This window comes from Labrus bergylta, chromosome 2 (assembly GCF_963930695.1).
Source record: "Labrus bergylta chromosome 2, fLabBer1.1, whole genome shotgun sequence".
NCBI lineage: Eukaryota > Metazoa > Chordata > Actinopteri > Labriformes > Labridae > Labrus > Labrus bergylta.
Genome location: NC_089196.1, coordinates 29,218,941 through 29,241,547, shown reverse-complemented (window position 1 = coordinate 29,241,547; position 22,607 = coordinate 29,218,941). Strand labels below are relative to the sequence as shown.

The window sequence follows — 22,607 nt, the reverse complement described above, 5'->3', positions numbered from 1 at the left end:
GCTTCAATTTAATTTCATGTAGTGACTTCATGTCCTCAGGCTCTGAGTTACGTGTCTTATTGATTTCCTGCAGCGGAGCTAAAAATGCCAAGCAAGCAGAAGGAAATCATCGCTTGTGAAACATTTACTTTTCATTTATTGTTTGGCTCTGGAGATGCCCGCGTGTGTTTTCAGGTGATTCATTGACATTTTGGTGTTCTGTTAATGTCGTTTTTGTTCAATGTTCTGCAGGAAACACAGCAAAGTGAAAGAAGTCCAAATGTTCCTATTCCGCTTTGAGCCATGATTTAAAATCCTGCAACACTAGGTCAGACTGAAGCTCTCTTTCGGACACAAGTCTACCGTTAAAACTGAATACAGAGCTAAACCACTGCACCAACCACTGAGCCACCAGCGCCCCAAGATATGTGTATACATATGAAGTCATGATAACAATATGTTATTCCATCTATCCATTATCTTTACCGCTTTGGCTGGAGCCGATGCCAGCTGTCACTGGCTGAGAGGCGCGGTACACCCTGGACTGTTGAACAGCCAATCACAGGGCTGCATAAAGAGACAGACGACCAGCCACACTCACAAAACCTAAGGACGATGTAGAGTCACCAGTTAACCTAGCGAGCATTTCTTTGGACTGTGGGAGGAAGGAAGAGTAACCACTCAAACTCCACACAGAAAAGCTCCTGTCTGACGGGACTTCAAACCAGGAACCGTCCCCACTGTGAGGCACTGCACCACCGTGTGTCAGCCGATAAAGTCTGAGTCTCCAGCCTAACAGAGGCAGCGCTGATGCTCACTGCTTCAACCTCCTCTCTATTCTGGACTAATTCCACATTTCAGAAATGTTCTCCTTGACAACAACTGTGGATGGTTTGGATGTGAAATAAAGGGAAGTCAAATCTGCAGACTCCAGTCATCAACATGTGTCATCCTCATCTCCCTCCACGAGCACTGACTCTGAAGATTACTGTACAAGGAAAGCACCAGGTGTGGAGGTAATATACGCATGTAATTCTGCTTTGGCTGGATGGTTAAGTCCTTAAACTGGACTCAAATAATTAGTGTTGGGGCTGCAGTGTAACTCCCACAGCTCCAATCCACAAACTAATGAGCACCAGGGGTTAGGAGAGCCTGGGATAGTGGTGATACTCATCCTCTATTATCAGCTCTGCTTGCTCAAAACTGGAAAAAAAAACAGCACTAATGAATAAACATACAACACTGAGGGAAACATACAGGTTGTGTTTTTAATCAGACGATTACTGCAGAACTTGTGTCCTCTCCAAAAAGTAATCTCTCTCTCCTCTGCTGCAGAAGGATGTGTAATTAGGGAGCACTGTGCAGAGGAGGTACAGCATGAGCAGAGGAGTTATGGCTGAGACGTCTGTCAGAGACGGGAGCTGCAAAAGGAGAAAACCATCCCAGGCAGCTGACTCTTTATGATAAAGGGCAGAGGGAGGCCGGCCAAAAACAACAATCTGCTGCTCCCCCTTCAGCTGGGTCTGTCATTTTCGTTTTGGAGAAACATTGAGAGACAAGTGTGGAAATTTTGCTCTCAAGTACAGAAAAACGCACGGGGGAAAAAAATATAAGCTTGTCACTAACATTTTACAACGAGCAGAAAGTGACCAAAAACCTCCCATTATGAGAGAGGTATGTGAAGACGGAGTCACTTTACGCAGGTTTCATGATGACCTCACTTGCACCTGAGGCTTTAATTTGCACCTCAGACGATGATTCACATGAGTGTGTGTGTGTGTGTGTGTGTGTGGGCGCAGTGGAGGTTCATTGGATTATTAATCCCCTGACACAACAGAGGAATGTGATATCCAGAGGTTTATTGGCAAAAGGTTTCCATGTGATGGTTTATACATTTAGAAAAAGCGAGAACCGGGTCAGGAGAACCCGTCTTCAGGAGTGCAAAATACCTTTATCAGTCAACGACAGCGACACTGTCCTGTTTAAAAAAGGATTTAAATTAAACATTTTTAAAGCATCAAAGACACAAAGAATCTTAAGCGATAAAACCCACACAGATGGTCTAAAATGGATTTAAACATCCTCAAATTAGAGCAGAGAGTCCGTTATTTTCTGTCTCATCTAAAGGCGCATCTAAAGGCGAGTTGGTTGGGCTCGGCGTACACGACCCAAAACCTGTGTGGCCTCATGCGGTATGAGACTGTAATCCACTACCTGGAAGATGATAGTTTAGGGGAGAGGACTAACAAACTCCAAAACACACAAGGAGCCAGACATGGTGGACGGCTGGGCTCGGAGCGAGCAACCTCAACAGGTGAACCAAAAAAAAAAAACGATATGCGACGGAAACGTTGACAACAGAAAGACAGACTCGACTCCTGGAAGAGGAAGGTTCCTTCATGAAGAGGAAATATGACGCTGTGTGATGAAAGCCACAAATTCACAGAAGCCACAGAGCCGAAACCTCTCCTGTCCGTCCGTCTATGGATGGAAAATAAAAATATTCATCCAGCAATTTATCTGCTGATGCAATTATTGAACCGCTGTTGCCAAATATGCATATCTTAACAAAGAACTGGCATTAGGGGCTTCCTATAGCTTAGTGGTTAGTGTGGGCGCCATATGTACGGAGGCTCCAAGCGGGTGGCCTGGGTTCAAACCTCTGGCTCCTTTCCCACATTGCATTCTCCACTCCCTCTCATCCTGATTTCTATCCCTGTCTCTACAATAAAGCCAGAAAATAAACCTTTAAAAAAAATCATTAACCTGAGGAGGTTATTGTGAACAGAGATTACAGTAATTGCCCGTAGAAGAAGTTAATCAATGCAATGTATCGTTGTTTAATTGTCTTGCAGAGCATATATAATTATCACATTACGGTGATGTCATTGTTATTGTGGTTCATGTATCACATCCTATCTTGGGTTACCTTGAGATTTCCCACAAACATTACTTCAAGAAGAGTATGTCAACACAAACATTTCTGTCATGATTTAGAGAACATGACTGTCAGTCACAGTGCGCAAGGCATTTTCATAGATCCAACACCTGTTCTGTGTGTTGTAGCTCTAGCTGTCTGTTGTTTTACGAGCTTTCATTACTAATTCATCTTGGCATGTGATCCAGCGGGTTTTTGTCATCCTCAGTATCTCAAAGCAGCTCGATACAAAGTCACAATCTTAAACCTCAACAATCCAAATAAGTGCCACGTCTGTCTGCCAATCATCGTCAGCGTCTGTAGGAGGAGTGAAAATGTTTTCGATGACTCACTTTATAAACAAGAAGAGCGAGAGAGAGAGAGAGAGAGAGAGAGAGAGAGAGAGAGAGAGAGAGATCTCAGAGCAGCATGAAGCAGTAATGAACAAGGGCTTTACTGTTTGACATCTTTTGTCTGCTGCCATCTCCAGAATCACTGCTGGTTTTATCCTGTCCCAGGTGTCTCACCCCACGTGTGTGTGTGTGTGTGTGTGTGTGTGTGTGTCAGCGTGTGTGTGTGTGTGTGTGTGTGTGTGTGTGTGTGTGTGTGTGTGTGTGTGTGTGTGTGTGTGTCGGTAGTGATTCACTTCCCTTCCAGACTCAGCGAGTGATAATGATTTAGTTTTGGAGCAGCAGCAGCAGCAGCAGCAGCAGCAGCAGCAGCGCAGGTTGGCAATGACGCAGGTTGCCTTGGCAACAGCATGCAATGGCCAACGAAAGTTGACCGTGTCACACTACAGACCATCTGACAACGACATACACACACACTGCAAGACTTTTTACTCTGCAAACAACAACAACAACAACAACAACAACAACAACAATGATGATGATGATGATGATGATGATGATGATGAGGTCATTTGTTGAATTCCTGATTTTGTCCCGGAGGAGAATCGAGCGATATGACCCCTTTAAGACTTTCTACTGGTTGATCTTGCTAACAAATTAGCATGCGAAAAAAACATGTGAGCTAGTGGCCTCTGTGAAAACACCGGACAGCTTTACAGCTCTGTGTACATTTTGTAAACACTGGTTCAAATCTGATGCATGCTATCCCGCTAGCTTGCAGTGATATCTGAAGGCAGATTTATGCTGTTCCACTTCCGGGTCAAAGCCCGACGTGGGATCTGCAGAACCCCTACTATCAACGATCTTAAATATCATAAGATAAAAATGTAGAAAACAGTCAAATAGATGAAAGTAAAAGGTGCAGTGGAGGAGGTTTACAGCGGTGCAGGTTGGTGTAAGATGATGGTGAGTACAAATATCTAACTGTGTAGCATCAAACATTTCACCCGTTCTTTATTTGTCTGATTGAATTTAGACTTTCCTAAACAGATTGATGTGAAACAGCATCTGCTGAAATGTTCTTCCTTCACCCATTGTGAGCGGTTAAGATAACTTCATGCACACAAACAGATATCTCTGCTCATCGTTTTGACCGAGCGCCATCTGTCTTTTTAATTAGCGTTTTCCTTTTAACATGTGTTTGTGTTTCTGCGCGGCTCAGCTCCAGACTGCTCCTGCTCGGTTGTGGAGTATTTTTTCATCAGATGTCTTATGTCAGCTAACAAACCCAAGGACAAGCTCAGCAGAACCGTTGGTCTTGGCAACAGACCACAAGCTGGACTTTGAAAAAACACACACACACAGTAATAAATCCAGCTGGCAGCCGTCTGAGGCTGGATGAGCTGCTTGTCCTGAACATTAACTCTGTGTCTGACACCATGCAGGTAGGAACATGAGCTCCGACGACACAAACAAATACAGACTGACGGCTTCATTTTAGCTTTACACGTTTTTTTTCTCACCGTCTGTCACATTTATTTTTTGACCATTTTCACACCCAATCGTGCACTCTCTTTCTTCCTCTAGTGAATTTACAATTGAAATGAAAAGTATCACCACTGTTAGAGGAACACTGTCTGCATGTGTAATCAGGCAGCGATTAAGTTATCACCTCAACAACACTGTGAAGAAAACACACAAAGCTAACTTCAAGACGAATGGATTGTAAATATACACACCATCAAATAAAAACCCAAATGGATAAAAATCCCTGAGACTCTAATCTGGATATAAAGTGGGTTCTTGAATTTTGATAACTAGCTTGGGTCGTTTCTATTAAATAGATGTGTTTGTTGGCCATCAAGGAAATGGACGGCGGGGGGCTGGTGTTGATCCCAGCTGTCATGGGGTGAGAGGCGGGGTTACACCCTGGACTGTTCACCAGCCAATCACAGGGCTGACATATAGAGACAGACGACCAGCCTCACTCCGACAGGCGATTTAGAGTCACCAGTTAACCCAGGAGGCCGGAGTACCCACAATGCACAGGGAGAACATGCAAACTCTAGGCTACTATCAGACGGGGATTCAAACCATGAACCTCCTCGCAGCCCTATTAAAACATTTATCTGACAAAACACGTCCTGAGATATGCTGACGTTCATCAATCAAAACCTGAATGAAGCAGTTTGTCATCTTTCAAACCACAATCCAAAGTTTGACTGATGTTGGCTTTAGCTTCCAGCTGAATCAGCAAAATCTCAGGAAATATTTTTGATGGGTTTTTTTTTTTTTAAGGCAGCTTTCCGGTTTGAAAGAAGAAGAAGAAGAAGAAGGAGAAAGAGTCGTAAATCAAAGCGCTCTGATGGCCCTCTGGAGCTTCTGAAACAAAAAAACAATCCTCTGAAACAAAATCTGGCTGTTCTGAAGCCTGAGCCTTTGAAAGACATTATGCAGGTATGAACAAATATTTATGTGTGAGCAAAAAACAAAAAGACAGAGGACAATCTTCCTCTCAGACACACAAAAATATGTGAATATTTTGCCTTTTTTTTCTTGTTTCTTAATCTCTCTCCATCCTTCATATACACCTACTTTTCCCCAGCCCCCTTTTACTATCCACCTCCCATACACACACACACACACACACACACACACACACACACACACACACACACACACACACACACACACACACACACACACACACACACACACACACACACACACACACACACACACACACACACACACACACACACACACACACACTGCAGAGAGCAGAGCTGCTGAACAAAGCATTAGGCAGTGATGGGAAGGCAGGGCCGAGGCATCCTGGCTCAGTCTGGACAGGCAAACGATCCACTGATCCATCAATAAAGCCTCTATCTGTTATAGTGCTCAGTGCTGCTGCTCCCTCCTCCTTTTCTTCTCCCACCCTGCTGTGCGAAAAATAGAGCACAGACGCAAAAAAAGTATACAACAGAAAAGCAGCCAGAAACACTAAATGATATTGGCAGGCATCTTCGGCAAACTCTCATACATATTCAGGGAACAACTGTGGACTACAGAGCGTGTGTGTGTGTGTGTGTGTGTGTGTGTGTGTGTGTGTGTGTGTGCCTCCCGGTGACTTGAGTATGTGCCCGAGTGCAGCAGGACGAGGCGTTGATCGATAGCTTAAGCCTCATTAACATAGAGCCGATCATACAGACGTTCACTGTACTGCCAAGAAAAAAGGCACGTTGATGCTACGTGCGCCCACACACACACACACACACACACACACACACACACACACACACACACACACACACACACACACACACACACACAAACTCTCTCTGGCATCAGCAACATTTACTGAGCGAAGCTGCAGGACCTCGAGAAGCAACACACTGTCGAAGTGTCCGAGGAGAAAGTCACACTGACGTGATGCACATTCAGTGTAATGGTCCACATACTGTACACAGACAGCCGAGTCGTGGACTGAAGCTGATGACTCAGCACCACAGACTTTCACTCTGCTGGTCTTTTGATCTGCAGCGACTCGTTTCTCACACCAAACAAAACGTTCAAATTGCATATTTACAGCGCCTGTGGCGGACTTTCACTTTCCCTCCAGTTTGGCGCCCCCTGTGGACAGTCACCTCTCTCTTAGCTTAGCCTGTCCTGCACATATGAAGGTATTTCTTTCTAATGGAAAGTATCATCCCGGAGCACAGATGGCATAGAGCAGGCCCATTCAACAGGCGGCCCAGGGGCCAACTCCAGGCCCATGGGTGACATCAGACTGGCCCGCAGATCAGTTCTATTTACAATCTATCTATTTTTGATCATTTATTCACTTGTTTCTATTTCTTTTACTGCTCTTACATTATTATTGCTGTTATCTTTTTATTTGCTTTTATCTCTTTTAGTTTCTTACATCTTTTTAAGTCTTTGGTCGTCTTGGTCTCAGCTCGTGTTGTTGGGTTCTTGTGTTTCCTGGGTTCTTATGATGGTTGTTATGATGGTTGTTATGATGGTTGTTATGATAGTTCTTATGATGGTTCTTATGATGGTTCTTGTGTTTCCTGGGTTCTTATGATGGTTGTTATGATGGTTCTTATGATGGTTCTTGTGTTTCCTGGGTTCTTATGATGGTTGTTATGATGGTTCTTATGATGGTTCTTATGATGGTTCTTGTGATGGTTCTTGTGATGGTTGTTATGATGGTTCTTATGATGGTTGTTATGATGGTTGTTATGATGGTTCTTGTGATGGTTCTTGTGATGGTTCTTGTGATGGTTCTTGTGATGGTTCTTATGATGGTTGTTATGATGGTTCTTGTGATGGTTCTTGTGATGGTTCTTGTGATGGTTCTTGTGATGGTTGTTATGATGGTTCTTGTGATGGTTCTTGTGATGGTTGTTATGATGGTTGTTGTGATGGTTCTTGTGATGGTTGTTGTGATGGTTCTTGTGATGGTTCTTATGATGGTTCTTGTGATGGTTCTTGTGATGGTTCTTATGATGGTTCTTATGATGGTTCTTGTGATGGTTGTTATGATGGTTCTTGTGATGGTTCTTGTGATAGTTGGGTTATATATGTCTGTTGGGTATCGTGCACTATGGTTTATTTTCTGTTGAATTGTATTTAATTATTTTTAGTATTTTGCATTTGTTATGTTCTTGCTGTTGTTGATGTTCTTCTGTGTTTGGTTTCGTTTGTTCTTGTTTTTGCTGTTTGTCAAAGCACTTTGTAAACTTGTGTTTTTAAAAGGTGCTATATCAATAAAGTTATTATTATTATAATGAACATTGGGGAAAACTTGTAAATGACTGACATTGTTGCCACGGTAAAGTTTTTTTTTTAAAACAGCACAGCGCTCCCGTTCAATAGAACATCTTTGGTAGCCTATCACAAGCTTGTGTTGTTGATGGGTACTGCTGTGGTGGGCTTGCTTGTCTGGGCCTCGGGGTCCTTAGCTTTCTGAAATTCTGAAAATTTGGCCCCCTAAGAGTTGAATAGTCCTGGCATAGAGGTTAGGTCGCGCCCCGTGTGCGGAGTCTATAGTCCTCCAAGCGGGCAGTCCAGGTTCAAATCTTGGACTGGACAATCTTATAATGAAACAAGAAGGTGAAGCTGAACACATAATGACCAGTGATTCATTTATTTGGTGTCAGATTCACCTCTCATCATGTTTCATCTCTTCATTTCTGTCGTGCATTATCCTGCTGTCTTCTTCTTCTTTTTCATCCTGCTGCCAACTTCTACTTCGGCCAATTAACTCCCAATCATGTTACTCTCGATCATGTCATAAACCACAGACAGGAGTCAGGAGGTAGTGATGCCGAGTCAAACTGGCAGGGACATCTCTTTAGAGCGCCATTTTTTGTAAATAAAAACATAACGATTGTATCAAAAGAGTCAGGAAGATGATACATGGCTTTATGGATGATTTGTCCCTACACTGATATCCACTGGATTTTGTGAACTAGCTGCCTAAATACTCATTCCTAAAATCCCACATTTGGTTCCTCTGATTCGTCCCCTCTTGATTATGCCTCTCGAGAATTGAAAACAAACTGAGATGTTCCAGCTTAATCAGAAATGGAGAACCGCATAATGGTTTCTTTTGGACTGGAAGCACGGAGTCTAGGACTTGGACTTGATCGGGCCCTTCTTAGCCAAGCCTTGAGATTCTACTTATGACTTGCAAATGGATGATTTTGTCCCATCTGTTCCGACAAACAAACACAGCTCCCTTTGCTTTCACGCGCGGTGTCGACGTCGCTCCAATTCATTATGTTGTAGAGACACCAAACAGAAAAGGATTTACAGAGTCACTTTAGTTTCCTCACAAACCCTGCAGCCCAACGGTTGATGAAAGAAAAGCTGAGGGCCACGTGTGTGTGTGATCGCAGATAAAGCAGACAGCCTGCACAGTGTGTTGCATGAAAGTCATTCTCTTGCTTTTGTTTATTATGAATGAACCGCTGGCCTCCGTATAAAGACTGGCAGATTCCGTTTGTATTTTGGAGAAAATGTAATTACTGATCCCTTTTCTTATTACTATTTTTTTTTAACTTTGGCACAAATTAAATATTTCTCTTGGCTTCTCTTTTTGAATTCAGTGGCAATGTTATTATGTGCTGTTCTGCCAAGATAATATATCAAGAAACACACTTGAGCAACAGCTTCCCTGATGGTTTAAAACAAAAAAAAAAACTTTCCATCATTTGAATAAAAGCTTTCAATTTGAGATGGATCATGCCCATGTTTATGTTGTAATTACATGACAATCAAAGCATTCGCTGCAGTTTGATTGATGCTCAGGGGCAAACAGACATCTGAAAACAACATTAAGGGAAAGACATTTGCATGTTTGAATTAAAGCTGCCGCCATGAAACCTCACATCCCAGACTCTTCCACCTGAAATGTCCTTAATATGAAGATAAATATGCAGATAGTGCGTGTGCTGACAACGCCGGTTTCCTTGTATGACCATTTTAAGTCCATTTCTGTTCTCCGATTTGCATGAGAGAGTCGTGTCATGACGTCACAGCGCCCGTTTCAGAGTGCTTCTGTTCTGAAGTGGAGAATAATCGGATTTTAAAAACCCTCATATTTCAGAAATGGAAACAAATCGTAACTCCTCTCTAATAATTTCCTTTCGCACAAATTGGACGTGTACATAAAGTCCTGGGCCTCACACTGCACTGCACAGTTACTACTTTCTAATTCTTCAGTGCTCCGTCTGTTCGTAAAGGTCAGGCCGACAAATATAAGACGGGAAATGATGTACGGCGGCACAATGGACTGCCTGATAACACTGAGAGGAGAGGGAGACCAGCTGATGGTCTTCATGTCGGATGACTCAGCCCACCAAAATGTGCCCTCTTCAAAACACTTTCATAACGTTCTTCATTGATTGCTGTCTGATCGTGCACATGGGGTCTCAACATCCTCCGTCTGGATGATGAACAAAGATAGATAGGAGAACTTTCAGCCAGCTTAAATTCCCAGTTATGTTTGTGCAGAGACTAATTCTGCAGATTTAAAATAGCTGCCATGTTTTTCCAGTTGTATCATCTGAAAAAAAAGACCAACGACAGCAAGTCGAGTGATGTGTTTGTCAGAGAGATTGGCGCTCTTGTAGTCAGTCTGTTGCATTTCTACCATGTTGGCTTTTTGGATGTACTTTTTGAGCTTTAATCGGGACGGATCATCATGTGAGACCTTAAAATAGATGACAAATAAAAGAAAACAGAAGATGTGAGATTTCTACAGTAGCTCTTTCTACATGGCGACTCAGCGGCAGGGCCACAACAAAGCTCTGTGGTCACTCTGCCACTCTACACAACAGCGTGGTATTGGTTTCTCAGTGTGTGATTTGATTTTGTGTTTCAGGGTTGTTAATGCATTTGAGGGGCAAACTTCACAAACCCACCCTCACATGTATACAGTGGTGTTCCGACAGTTACAGTGACGCTGTTCTGCGTCTGTCACTGAGTCTAAAGGCGACCGGGCGGAGTTCATCCCACCACTACTGTAGGTTTCCAAAACAATTGAACCGAAAAGCGTAACATCACAGTCCCATCATGAAGAAGCATTCAAAAGGAGCAAGTCATGCAAGTTCAGACAGAGCTCAACATCAGGAAGTTTACATTTCCTGGTACACATGACTCATTAAATGTCTGTTAGTCTAAGGTGCAAGCAGCCAGTCTCACCCTTTCCTCAGTCTAAACCCTCTGTAGGTCTCAACAGTGAGACCGAGCAGAAGACTCCGACTGGTCCAATACCACCATGACATGTTCAATAAGGTCTGTCTGACGCACTGACAAAGGCTTGATGCTGAAAGGGGCCGCAACAGAATCACACATCTAAAATATCTGATCTGGGACAAAACAAAAGTGATGGCCTTTTTTTTATATTTCTTGTGACTTTCATTGACAAATCTGATGATTAAACAGACTGAGTTTGTTTATCTTTTCATAATAAAAGCAACTATGTCTTTTAAGTATTAAAAAAATCCTCTTCTTCTTACTAAAATAAACAATTTAAAACATAAAATCTAAAATGTGCATGACTCAAAAGGAGAACACACGAAAAACCACAACTAAAGAATAATGTGTGAAAAAAAAACAGCTGCAGCCAGGCGGTGCACAGACGAGGTCTTCAGGCAACGCTTCACGTTGGAAGAGATCCATTTCCATTTTCAGAGCTCTTCAAACACTCGCTGCCCTCAGGATCTGCCATCGGCATTCAGTCTTTTCTTCCTCCAGCTCTGAACGCTAAAAATCTGCACACAAACAAAACTGTTCCTCAAACAGCTCAGGACACAAAGTCGAACGGTGATCGCTGCCAAAGATAGGGCCGATTCTTTTCATTCACCTCAAACTGTCTTTATGATCTAAAGCACTGGTTCCCAATCAGGGCCCCGGGGCCCCCTTAGGGGAGGGGCTTCAGATCTATGGGGGGGCCTGTGACTGCTCCGAGGTTGTCTAAATTAGATCTGCACATATTCAATAAAATAACATTAGAATATTACTGGGAAATTTATACAAAAGATCCTTCGGTAAGTGTGTCAGCAGATTCTGATTTTATCAATGAAAAACTATTTAAATCTGTTTATTTTTAAAAGCAATGAATCACTTTATTCCATATGTGTCCTGAGGGGGTTTAGCTTTTCTGAAATATTAGTAGGGGGGGCTCCAAGGAGAAAAAGGTTGGGAATCATGACACATGTCGTGGTTCACAGGGCCTAATTAAATTAATATTACAGAAAAACGTGTCCATACTTTTTTTATCATGACTTGGATTTTTTTCTTCAGTCATTGGTTGTATGTGTGATGATAATATAGCAGTAACTTAACGGCTGAAATCTGGACACACAATCAATCAATCAATCTTTATTTGTATAGCGTCAATTCACAGCAAGTGTTATCTCGAGACACTTTACAAAAGAGCGGGTAAAAAGACCTTACTCATTGTTATATTCCAAAGACCCGGCTTAATCCATCATGAGCACTTTAGCAAAACAGTAAAAGTTACAGTGGTAAGAAAAAACCTTCTTGTAAAAGGCAGAAATCTTCAGCAAATCCCCGGATCATGACCAAACAGCCATCGACCAAAACTGCGCTGGGTTTGAAAAAGGGAGAGGGGGAGATGGGATAAGATGCAGGAAGAGGGATAGGGAAGAAGGGGGGCTACAAATTAAATTATTTAAAAATAAGTTTAAGAAACATAAAAGCATCATCCACTTGAATGAAGGGTTTTGGATGATTCATCAGACTCAACAATCTGTCCATCATATCTAAATACTTCCTCCTCTCTCGTTCCAATGCAGTGCCTCAGAGAGACTAACAGCTTCAGGCCGCTCACCTCATATAACCGACTGAACTAAGAGCACACTGTTACCGTTGCTATGGAAACATCTGTGTAAAGACTTACAGTTTTAGCGTGGCAAGCATCATGTCAACTCCCCAACCGACTGACTTTTAAATAAGGTCTTATTTATGTTTGGTTACAATGCACGTGGGATGATGTTCTGCTGCTGTTCACACTTACTCACAGGACTAAACACAAACACTGAAACACAGAGAGGAGTATCTCAAAGACATCTATCAACTTTACAGATAGGTAGAGTTTGAACTTTTCCATACATGCCGATATCAAAATGACATGTTTTAAGCATGTCAGTCCAGATTTTAATATCAGGACTATGAAATGACTTAAATTAAAGAAGACAAATCATGAGTCTCTTTCACACATGCAGCCCTGAAAAGGACATCCTGCTCCTGAAATATTCCCAACTTCCTCTTTCACACGTCCGTCATTTTTCCAGAGCAGAACGGGAAGCGCAGTGAGGGTGGTCTAAGGAGGCAAGACATGACGTAAAGAAGATGCTACAGTCACAGTGTAATGTTTACAACATATGGTGGTGTTGGACGAATTTACGACATTAAGAAATTAGTGGAAAAAGCAGAAAAAAGTTTGAAGTAGTTTCTCTCCGTGCATCTGTTGCAGGATATAAACGTCATCCCTCCCCTCCCGGGTGAGTCTTCTTATCAAATTAGCGGATTTTGAAATCTGCCCATGAGCTCACACATGCAGCTCACCCTGAAAAATGTTGGTAATTTTCAGGAGTGTTAAGCATGCTAAGCAACCAAAATGAGACAATCCATCCATCCATTTTCTTCCGCTTATCCGAGGTCAGAAAGCAACCGCCTGGATGAAAAGTGCAGCGTCCAGCATCTTTTATTACAAGCGCTCTGCCGTTTTTGTGCGGCCGCTCCGAGCGCTCAAGTTGAAGATCGTTCAACTTTTCAGAAAGGCGCTGTTGACGTCACAAGCACTCTTTTCAAAATGTATGATATTCCCTGTATTTTAACCTCCTACAGATCGTGTCTTGTACTCACATCCTCTTTGCGCCGTGTCTGATCGGGTAAAAAAACAATCTCAAATTTAAAAAATAAAACATGCAGTAAAAAATAACAGAGCAGTGTCACTCATACAGCGGGCGTTGTCAACAAACTGTTGTCATAGAGACAGGACGGACGTGCAGTGCTTTTCTTCTCAGAGCACAGGCGCTTCACGCTAAAACTCGTGAGCGCACAGCCCGGAAAAAACGCTAGGTGGACACGTCGCCTACAGCAAGTCAACCCAGACTTCCCTAGAACTATCAGTGTTATGATTATGAACAGGAATAAGTTGATCGAAGAACATGAACATCACACATTGTGAAAGAACAACAATACTGACTCTGGGACCAGAGAAGTATTCAGGTTCAGGTTTGATACACAGCCCAGGTCTAAATGCAGAATCAGAGATTGTTTTTTGTCATAGTTGATGCAACTCATTCAGTTTTTCCTGTCCTCTGAAAAAGTCTAGTGGGCGAGGAGTATTTCGTCAAAAACCTCAAAAGCTGGAGGCAAAAGCTGAAATTCTGCAGGGAGAGGAAGACGAAGAGGAGGAGGAGGAGGAGGTGATGGTGGATCTGCCGGGCATGCTCAGAAGTGCCTCGGGCCTAGAATAGAGCTCTGCTGACCTTGAGGGTGTCATATCGATCGATCAGCAGTGAGGAGCTTTGTGTACATGCGAGAGAGAGAGAGAGAGAGAGAGAGAGATGGAGGCGTGTAACTCCACCAAACAAGGTGAAAACTGAAACCTGCACTAATGATGAATCATTGATAAGTGAACAAGACAGGACTCTCTCCTCCACCATCTCTCTTTTTCTCTCAGATTTTCTCCTCCTTCACCGTTCTCTGCTTCCTGTCGAAGGCGTCTTCTCCTTCCTCCATCTTGCTGACTTTTTCTCTGTTTTTTTCCCCCCCACTCATGCTTCTTGTCAAATGTCATTTTTAGCATTTGCTCTCTTCTCCTCCTCCATCTGTCTCTCACTTTCTTCCACTTCACATTTCCTGTTTTTATTTCAATCTTTTTTTTTCCCCCCTCTCTCTTGACATTTCCGTCTTGTTTCCTGCGTCAGAACTCAGGTTCATGTTGACGCTTCCCTCCCTACAGGTGCTTCGAGGGCATGAAAACATACAGACGCTGCTGCTGCATCCTCCTCCCCTCTCTGCCGGCACCGTCTGATGCACCGTCTCTTTCAGGAGTCTGCAGTCACTTTGGGAGGGTACTTATGTGTAATTTTGTGGGAGCTGGTAGGCTTTCAGGAGGCACATTTCAGCCAGGCTGCTAGTTATCGTGATTCATTTTTCTCAAGCTCCAAATCTTCTGCTTTTTATTCTTCTTTTTGCAGCCCACGTAGAATTCAAGCTTTGAGCTCGCTTACAAAGTGAATATACATTTCAATTACTCTCCCTAAATAAACAATCTTCTACTCGGCCAGCACCCCAACATTTACATATTGTAAGTATTTCAGTTTAAAGTCTTCCTTCCTTGTGCGGCAAATTCTGGCAAAAGAATCAAATTTCATGGAGCTTTCTTGTACCCTCTTTCAGACTTATTTCACCAAGTAGTACTTGCGCTCTCTCTCTCTCTCTTTGTGAATGGTATTCTGTATTGATCGAGTAGGTTTAGCCTCATTTCCGAGCGTCTTTGATGTTAAACGTTTCCGATGGATCCCCGACTGAAAGTGGGAGAGAAATTTCCACCTAAATCTCACACTGAAACTTCTAAGCAGCTAACAAATGGTTTTCTTTCTGGTTGTAATGTGTCCTTGGGTTTCTTGAAAGGCGCTTTATAAATCTTGAATGTATATATCCTGTGAGGTCTCGCCGACATGCTCGGGTTGGACGACAAATATTTCACTGCAACATCTGTGGTTTGTTGAACAGTGGTGGTCTGAACAGTAGTTTTTAGTAATATACATTAAAAATATTCAGGACACAATTCAGTTCTAAAGATTGTGAACCAAACTTGTTTTTTACTGCAGTAAAAAGTGGCTGAAAGGGGGAAAGCTCCAACTGACTGGTGGGTTGGAAAAGGGCAATCTCAGATCCTAGTGAAACACTAATAATGACCACCTGAGGAGGATGAAGTATCCCCCCTAAAACTTGAATGTTTGACTCATTGTCTTTGTTTATTCCATTTGACTCTCTCAGCTCTCATTAGCGTCATTAGCATCAGAGAGTGACTTTGCTGCCTGGTGAACAAAGTGGAGCATTCGGAGCTAAAAGCTGTCGGATCATTTCCTCGGGTGGTGGTGGAGACCAAAAACTGAGGGGAAAGATGCTAGTTAGAAGAAACGCTAATGATGCTCAGCGTCTAGTAAATTTGTAAAAAGGGTTTCAGTTTGCTCATACTGAATGTTCAAGAAAAGTATCAAGGTGCTCATATCTGGTTGTAACGCTCTTTCCAACTCCAACGTCATAAAGAGCCAAGGCTAATGGTAAACGGACTTAGGCTTGTTTAGCGCTTTTCAAGTCTCCTGACTACTCAAAGCACTTTTACACCGCAGGTCACACCTACACATTCAGAGACTGCTGTGTAAAGTGACCATCAGTATTAACTAATCAACTAATCCCATTCATACGATGCCCAAAAAGCAGTGGGAGCAACTTGGGGATAAGTGTCTTGCCCAAGGACACATCAGACATTCTACAATTTACTTAGCAGACGCTTTTATCCAAAGCGACGTACATCAGAGAGTAAGAACAACACAAGCAAGGATCTAGAAAAAAGGGAACAATGTCGAGCAAACGATCAGCTTTGAGTCTGATTGGACACACAGGTGCTGACAGGAAGTGACCAGAGGCAAAGCACAACATTGAGGGCAGTTCTTGAGAGCTCTAATCAGTATAGAAACCATCTTATAAGTCGTTATCAAACAAAAACCATCGTCATTACCATCATCATCATCAATAATATGGAGACCATCATCATTAAGTTAGTAGGTATTCATAAAGAGCTGGGTCTTTAGCTTTTTCTTAAAGGTGCAGAGGGACTCTGCAGATCCAATGGAGTTTGGAAACCTCCAACCTTCCAGTTGAGAGACAACCGACTCTACCACTGAGCCACAGCCACCCAACAACACAGCACATTACTCCCTCTCTAAACAATATAACTGTGCTTTCGAACACACAGTAACCGTGTACAGTATCAAAAAAAGTTGTCCTGTCTCTGTGTGTCAAGAAGCAGTAAGACACAGTGCACCAAATGTTGCCCATGTTTATTGATGAGAGGAGCAGAATAATGCAGTCAATATAAATAATGTAGCTAACAGCTCCAGCTCGACTCTCAGAGAGAGAGAGAGAGAGAGAGAGAGAGAGAGAGACTGACGGGGACTCATTCCCGAGTCAGTGAGGCGACTTCAGCTTTTCTCATGGACACCTGTTCAATATGCCATGACGCGCTCTCTTCACACTTTCTGATCGCAGATTCATCATCATCATCATCATCATCGTTGTCGCCGTCAGCGCTGCCTGCGTTAAAGCGGGGGCGGTGATGTGCGTCTGCGAGCACATTTCTATGATTAAGAAAAAGGAAAACATTGCCATGTGCATGTGGTGTTTGAATTGGATTAGCTTTCTGGGTTCTGCGTTTGCATGAAGATGAACTTTGATCATCAGCCCGCTTTATCAAAACATGCTGAAGCTCCAAACACACAGCAGGTTATGGAGGAGCCACTGTTTCTGTGAATTACTCAAAGTCATTTATCTCTCCAGCTCACTCTGTTGCTCATATTGACGCCACCTCCCTCACTAACTATCTCTTGATCTCTCTCTCTCTCTCTCCTCCACACGCTCATCCCAACGTCAACACGCTGCAGGGAACACACATCTGGATGTGTGTGGAGCTCGGGGACGTGACTGCGCGGCGAGAGGAAGTCAAATGAAGGAAGAGGAGAGGATGAAAGCTCAAGGGGAACAATCAGAAGGGCAATGAGGTAATATAACCCAACATCCTAAAGAAGAGTGGAAGAGCACACATGTGCAAAAGTGCTTAGATTTAAAGGAATACACACACACACACACACACACACACACACACACACACACACACACACACACACACACACACTCACATAAATAGAGACATGGGATGCTAAGATGCATTAGAGGGATCACTTCCTTCAGAGCAAACTCATTCACCTCTACGGGAGAAAGAAGAAACCAATAAGACAAACACACACACACACACACACACACACACACACACACACACACACACACACACACACACACACACACACACACACGACCATAAAAACAAACACACAAACACACAATGTATATAGTAGCTGCTCCATCTGTCTCTCTCCCTTCCTCTCTGGAGGCCGTCAATCAATCAATGTCAAAACACTGCACTTCTACAGTGTAACTCAGAGTCTCGTATGCATGCACAGGCACACTTTCAAAAATGCTTTCCTCATTCAAATTCATTTTTTTCGGGTCATTTGAATGTCAAATGTGAAGTGCTGCGTTAAATGCTAATGGTCTCAAGTTTATTTCTTCCAAAAACAACACTATCTTAAAGAGCTGAGAATGATTTCCTCAGAGAGTTGAGTTTGTGTTGCTCTCTTATCATGACTCCTGCACTCTGTAACCACGCTGAACTCAACTTCAGTCGACTGAACTGAAAAGCCGGGAAGCAAATCTTTTACCTTTCCTTTGTAGGAAAGGTAAAAGTTTTACTCAACTTGAGTGACTTTACAACAAATAAAAGTGCAAGCAGGAAGAAATGACGGGTGTCCACATCTGCTTTCGGGATTTCAGCTGCAAACTGAACGTTTATAAACTTTTAAAATAACTGCAGAAACATGATGATGTATGTAGAGAGAGGTAAGGAAGTGAGTGTTGTTCAGTTGTTACCGTTAGTACACAAAGCATCAATATGAGCGAGACGAAGACAACTACGTCGGCATGACAACAGAAGGAAATAGTTTAGTCACACTGTAAAGCCATTGCAGAAGTCACACTGTGTTATCAGATCAAATCAGTGGCAGGTTAAGATACATGGTGACATGTGTGTGCATGTGGGAATAAGGAGGTCTTCCACAACGGCTGCGACAGAAGTTAGATCAACTCGACAGAAGAGTCAACATGCATGTTATTCACCAGCAGCATCAAACCCAAAGAAACCTCCTTCAGACGGCCGCTGTGTCCACCTGAGAGCAAGATGGATTCATGGATACAACATGGTTTGTATGTAATATTAGAAGAGTCACAGTGTTGGCTATATACAGTATGTATATATATCTGAGTCTATGAGTCATTGACATTTATCTCATCATCTCTTCTTGTAATCACGTTTTGGATGGTCTTCTATGTCCAACACGCAGACTCAAACACTGTTGTTTTATTATCTACCAGTCTATTTGAGGTCTGCTTCCTTCACACCTTCTGGGGAAAATGGAAGAATTAGAAAAATAGCTGAAACTTAGCAACCTGCTCTATTTGGATGCTTTTAAGAGGATGTTAAAGGTCACATATTCTCCTCCTCTTCAACCAGTTTAATAAGTCTCAGAGCTCCTCAAAATATGTGTGAAGTTTCTTGTTTTAAATCCACTCTGATCCTGTATTTGATCATGTCTATAAACCCCTCTATTTCAGCCCTGCTCAGAACAGGCTGTTTCTGTGTCTGTACCTTTAAATATGTAAATGAGCTGTGTCTGACCACGCCCCCTCTCTGGAAGGGCTCAGGTGTACTCGATGCTTTCTCGCTCCATGTCCTATTGTTTACGGTGAGAAGGCAGACTCAGAGGGCAGAACTAACACCTAGCTGTGGGAGTGTCACCCACCTGGGGGAGGGGCTATTGCCCTTTGTGATGTCATGAAGGGAAAATCTCCAAACAGCCTGTTTGAGCACACATTTTCTGAAAAGTGGAGCAGGCAGAAGACGGAGAGGATGGCCTTTTCTCATCACCTTTGGCTTGTGTTATTAGCCATTTTCAGACTCCGCATGCACACTACACACAGCGCTGCACTGAAACTGTCTCGCCTCTGTAACACCTCTGTTACTACCCCCCACGGAACAGAGGGGGGATTACTTCATCCCCACATTACACCTCCACCACATTCAGGTTGAAGGTGGAACATCACAGGGTGGTAAATGACGCGACTTGCAGCAGCAGTCTGAAATGGGCTAATGTTTAATAGCACAAGAAAACTCCTTTATTTTATTGATGCCACTTTTTCATTTGGCTGTTTTTGTGAAATTAATCTAAAATCTTTTTTTGGTGTATCCATGAAGCCATCCATGTCACAAATCTTTGATAGTAACTCACAAACAGCCATGAACTCTATGAATGTATTGTGGATTAATTCTGTAGTGATTAGGCAGGTTCTCACCCATAGGATGGAGGAGGAAATGGATGCAGACAGAAGTTTAGAGAGTCTTACCTTTGATGCCAAACTTGGAGTTCCCTCCGAACTTGAGAACGACACACATGAGAATGAAACAGGTCAAGGCGACAGCAGCGATGCCCACCACCACGTACACCTGAACGATGAGAAAAACACAATTTATAAACCTCCTACCAGAAGAGGCTGGCCTGGGAAAACACAAGAAGGTGTAAATCCCCAGGCAGATTTTCTTGTGTTGTCATGGGTTCATTCAATTACTTGTAACATGAAAAAAAAAAACAGACCCTGACAAGTTGTTTTCTAGACAGGTGACACAAATGAAATAGTAAACAAACCAGGAACAAGTGACAGAGGCAATCAGCAGAGAAATAGCTGCAGAGGACTTACAGCGACTCCGTCTTTAGGAGGGTCTAAAGGAGGGCCCTCTGTTGATGAGGAGAGAGAGAGAGAGAGAGAGGAAAATAAATACAGAGGAACTGACAAAGAGAAGGTGTGTGTTGAAATCACATCCACTTTAAAACTTTCTAGCAAGCACCGATTGGAAAATGCGAAAATGAGAGTCTAAGTGGGCTCGCAACTGTGACTCCTTTGTACTCAAATCATATCCAAGTTGATCAGTTTTAAGGATTTATTAAACAAAGGAAATTACAACATAACCCTACACCAACGTCCCAAAAATGGTGATTATGATAATGACGGTGAACAGAAAATATTCAAACCCACTCACATATTTTATCTTGTTATCGTCACACAACTGAAAAAGTCAAATGAGGTCAAATCAAGCCCAAATTACTGGACATGATCTCACTTTTTCTTGGATATTTTTTGCCTTTATCGGATAGGACAGCTGAAGAGAGGACGGGAAACATTGGGGGGGGGGGAGTGAGGGCCGAGATCGGACTCAAACCCAAGGCCTCTGTGACGAGGACCACAGTACGGGACATAACCGCTAGGCCATCCGGCGCCCTGATCTCACTCAATTTCTTAAATGCAAAGACTGTTAAAGACAAATGACGGCTGCTACAAACACATAGTGTGCTGGAGTTGAACAGCGTGTTCAGTATGTGAATGAAGCGCCAGGTGGTTCGTTTGTAGCAATTTGTAAAGTGATTGTTGGAAAGAGCAAATGTCCAATCACAGCTGTCCACAAACCCGAAGCAGATCATTTGAATTCTGCACAAGATGAAGGATTGTGAATTGGGCTTCAGTCTATCAACATCAATATAAAGACAGGCACTTTTTCACACCACATTATTTTACAGATTACGTAAAAGAGTCACTTTGTTTTTCATCAATGCATGAAGGTTTTTTTTTTTTTAACATTCTTCTGTTTAAGAGTTCAGACTAACTTTAGCTTATCTGTCCAATTTGGAAGGACTTTTAAACTCCCACATCCTCAAAGTCTTTTCTCTCATGTTCCAAAAGTGCTCGAGCAGTTACCAAACCGGATTATTATTATCTGAGTTCTAATATTAGCGCTTATAAGCTCCGCACTGCGTTGCAAGATCATGCCCTTCTTTTTTTTTCCATCTTCCACTGACTTTCAACCAGCTGTAGTTTTAGTCTCAGAGTTTCTGCATAAAATCTTGTTTGTGGTTTCCAATCAGACGTAAGACAATTTTTAAATGCTTCTTATTTCAAATACGTCCGATGGGGAGAAGGACATAAGGAGCTAGCTAAAGATTAGCTAGGAAATTAGCTGCAACAGTTTAAATCTGATGATGAAAAAAAAGTTAGGTGGCTGGATTTGAATGGAAAGCCCATATTTGTCGACCACTGTCTGAAATATAGCATCTAATACTTTAAAAATAACAGAGTGTTTCAGCTGGCTGTTTTCATTAGCCCCTTTTACATTGTCAGTTCAAGGTGGTACTTTATTCTCCTGTAAAGTCCTGCCTGTCACAGAAGCATACAGGTGTAATGAAGTCGCCCTGCCAACTGCTTCTTTGTCAACAATGAGCAGAAAAGTCTGTATGTGTAGCAAAAGTAGCAACAGTACGTCAGTTGGAGATGGGGGCTGAGTTATTTGTCATTTAACTGAGTTTTGAAAAGCAAGCAAATAAAAGTCTTTGCAGTACCTGTTATGAAATCTGCAGGAGGGATGAGGTGTTGGAGAAAGAGACAGCAGAGAAACATTAGCTTTCAAACATGTCAAAACAGTCAATTCTGCAGCATGCACGTCAGGAAATGATGTCGTCAGTCATGCCTGTTTTTTTGTTTTTCAAAAATAAAAAAAACATGTATTTAACATGCGCAATATATGAAAGAAAAAAAGCAATATTATAAGAGAATCACAACAGCATGGATGCCACAAAAGACAGAACAACAAGCCTAATGTCTAGCTGAAGGATGTGTAGGTATGTAACGCACCCTCAGCAACTTGAGGGACAAAAGAGAAAGAGAAAAATTTCTAAAATGTGATTTGTCTCAATGGAGGAGGATGAAATGATGAGATATTGAACAGAAAAAAAAAAACATTGATCTGAAGACACTGACAGCGTGACATTAGTAGTTAGGATCATGTTTCATTCACCATAATAAATCGGTTCCTTCTCAGTTCCTGCACATTGGAAAATACAAAACAAAAAGAATATTTCATTAGGTGT

The 22,607-nt window shown here is 42.5% G+C and overlaps 1 protein-coding gene across 3 annotated transcripts in view; it reads right to left on the bottom strand.

Annotated features, from left to right (window-relative positions):
• Window positions 1-22,607, bottom strand: part of ntrk2a (neurotrophic tyrosine kinase, receptor, type 2a) — a 102,675-nt gene that overhangs the window by 59,394 nt on the left and 20,674 nt on the right. For 2 of the 3 annotated variants that reach the window (XM_065951186.1, XM_065951194.1), the window contains exons 10-12: window positions 22,535-22,561; window positions 20,389-20,426; window positions 20,038-20,137 (exon numbers count right to left, since the gene is read on the bottom strand). In XM_065951186.1, coding sequence (XP_065807258.1) covers window positions 20,038-20,137; window positions 20,389-20,426; window positions 22,535-22,561 — 165 coding nt within the window. The remainder of the gene's footprint in view (window positions 1-20,037; window positions 20,138-20,388; window positions 20,427-22,534; window positions 22,562-22,607) is intronic. The other variant, XM_065951203.1, reaches the window with a different exon arrangement.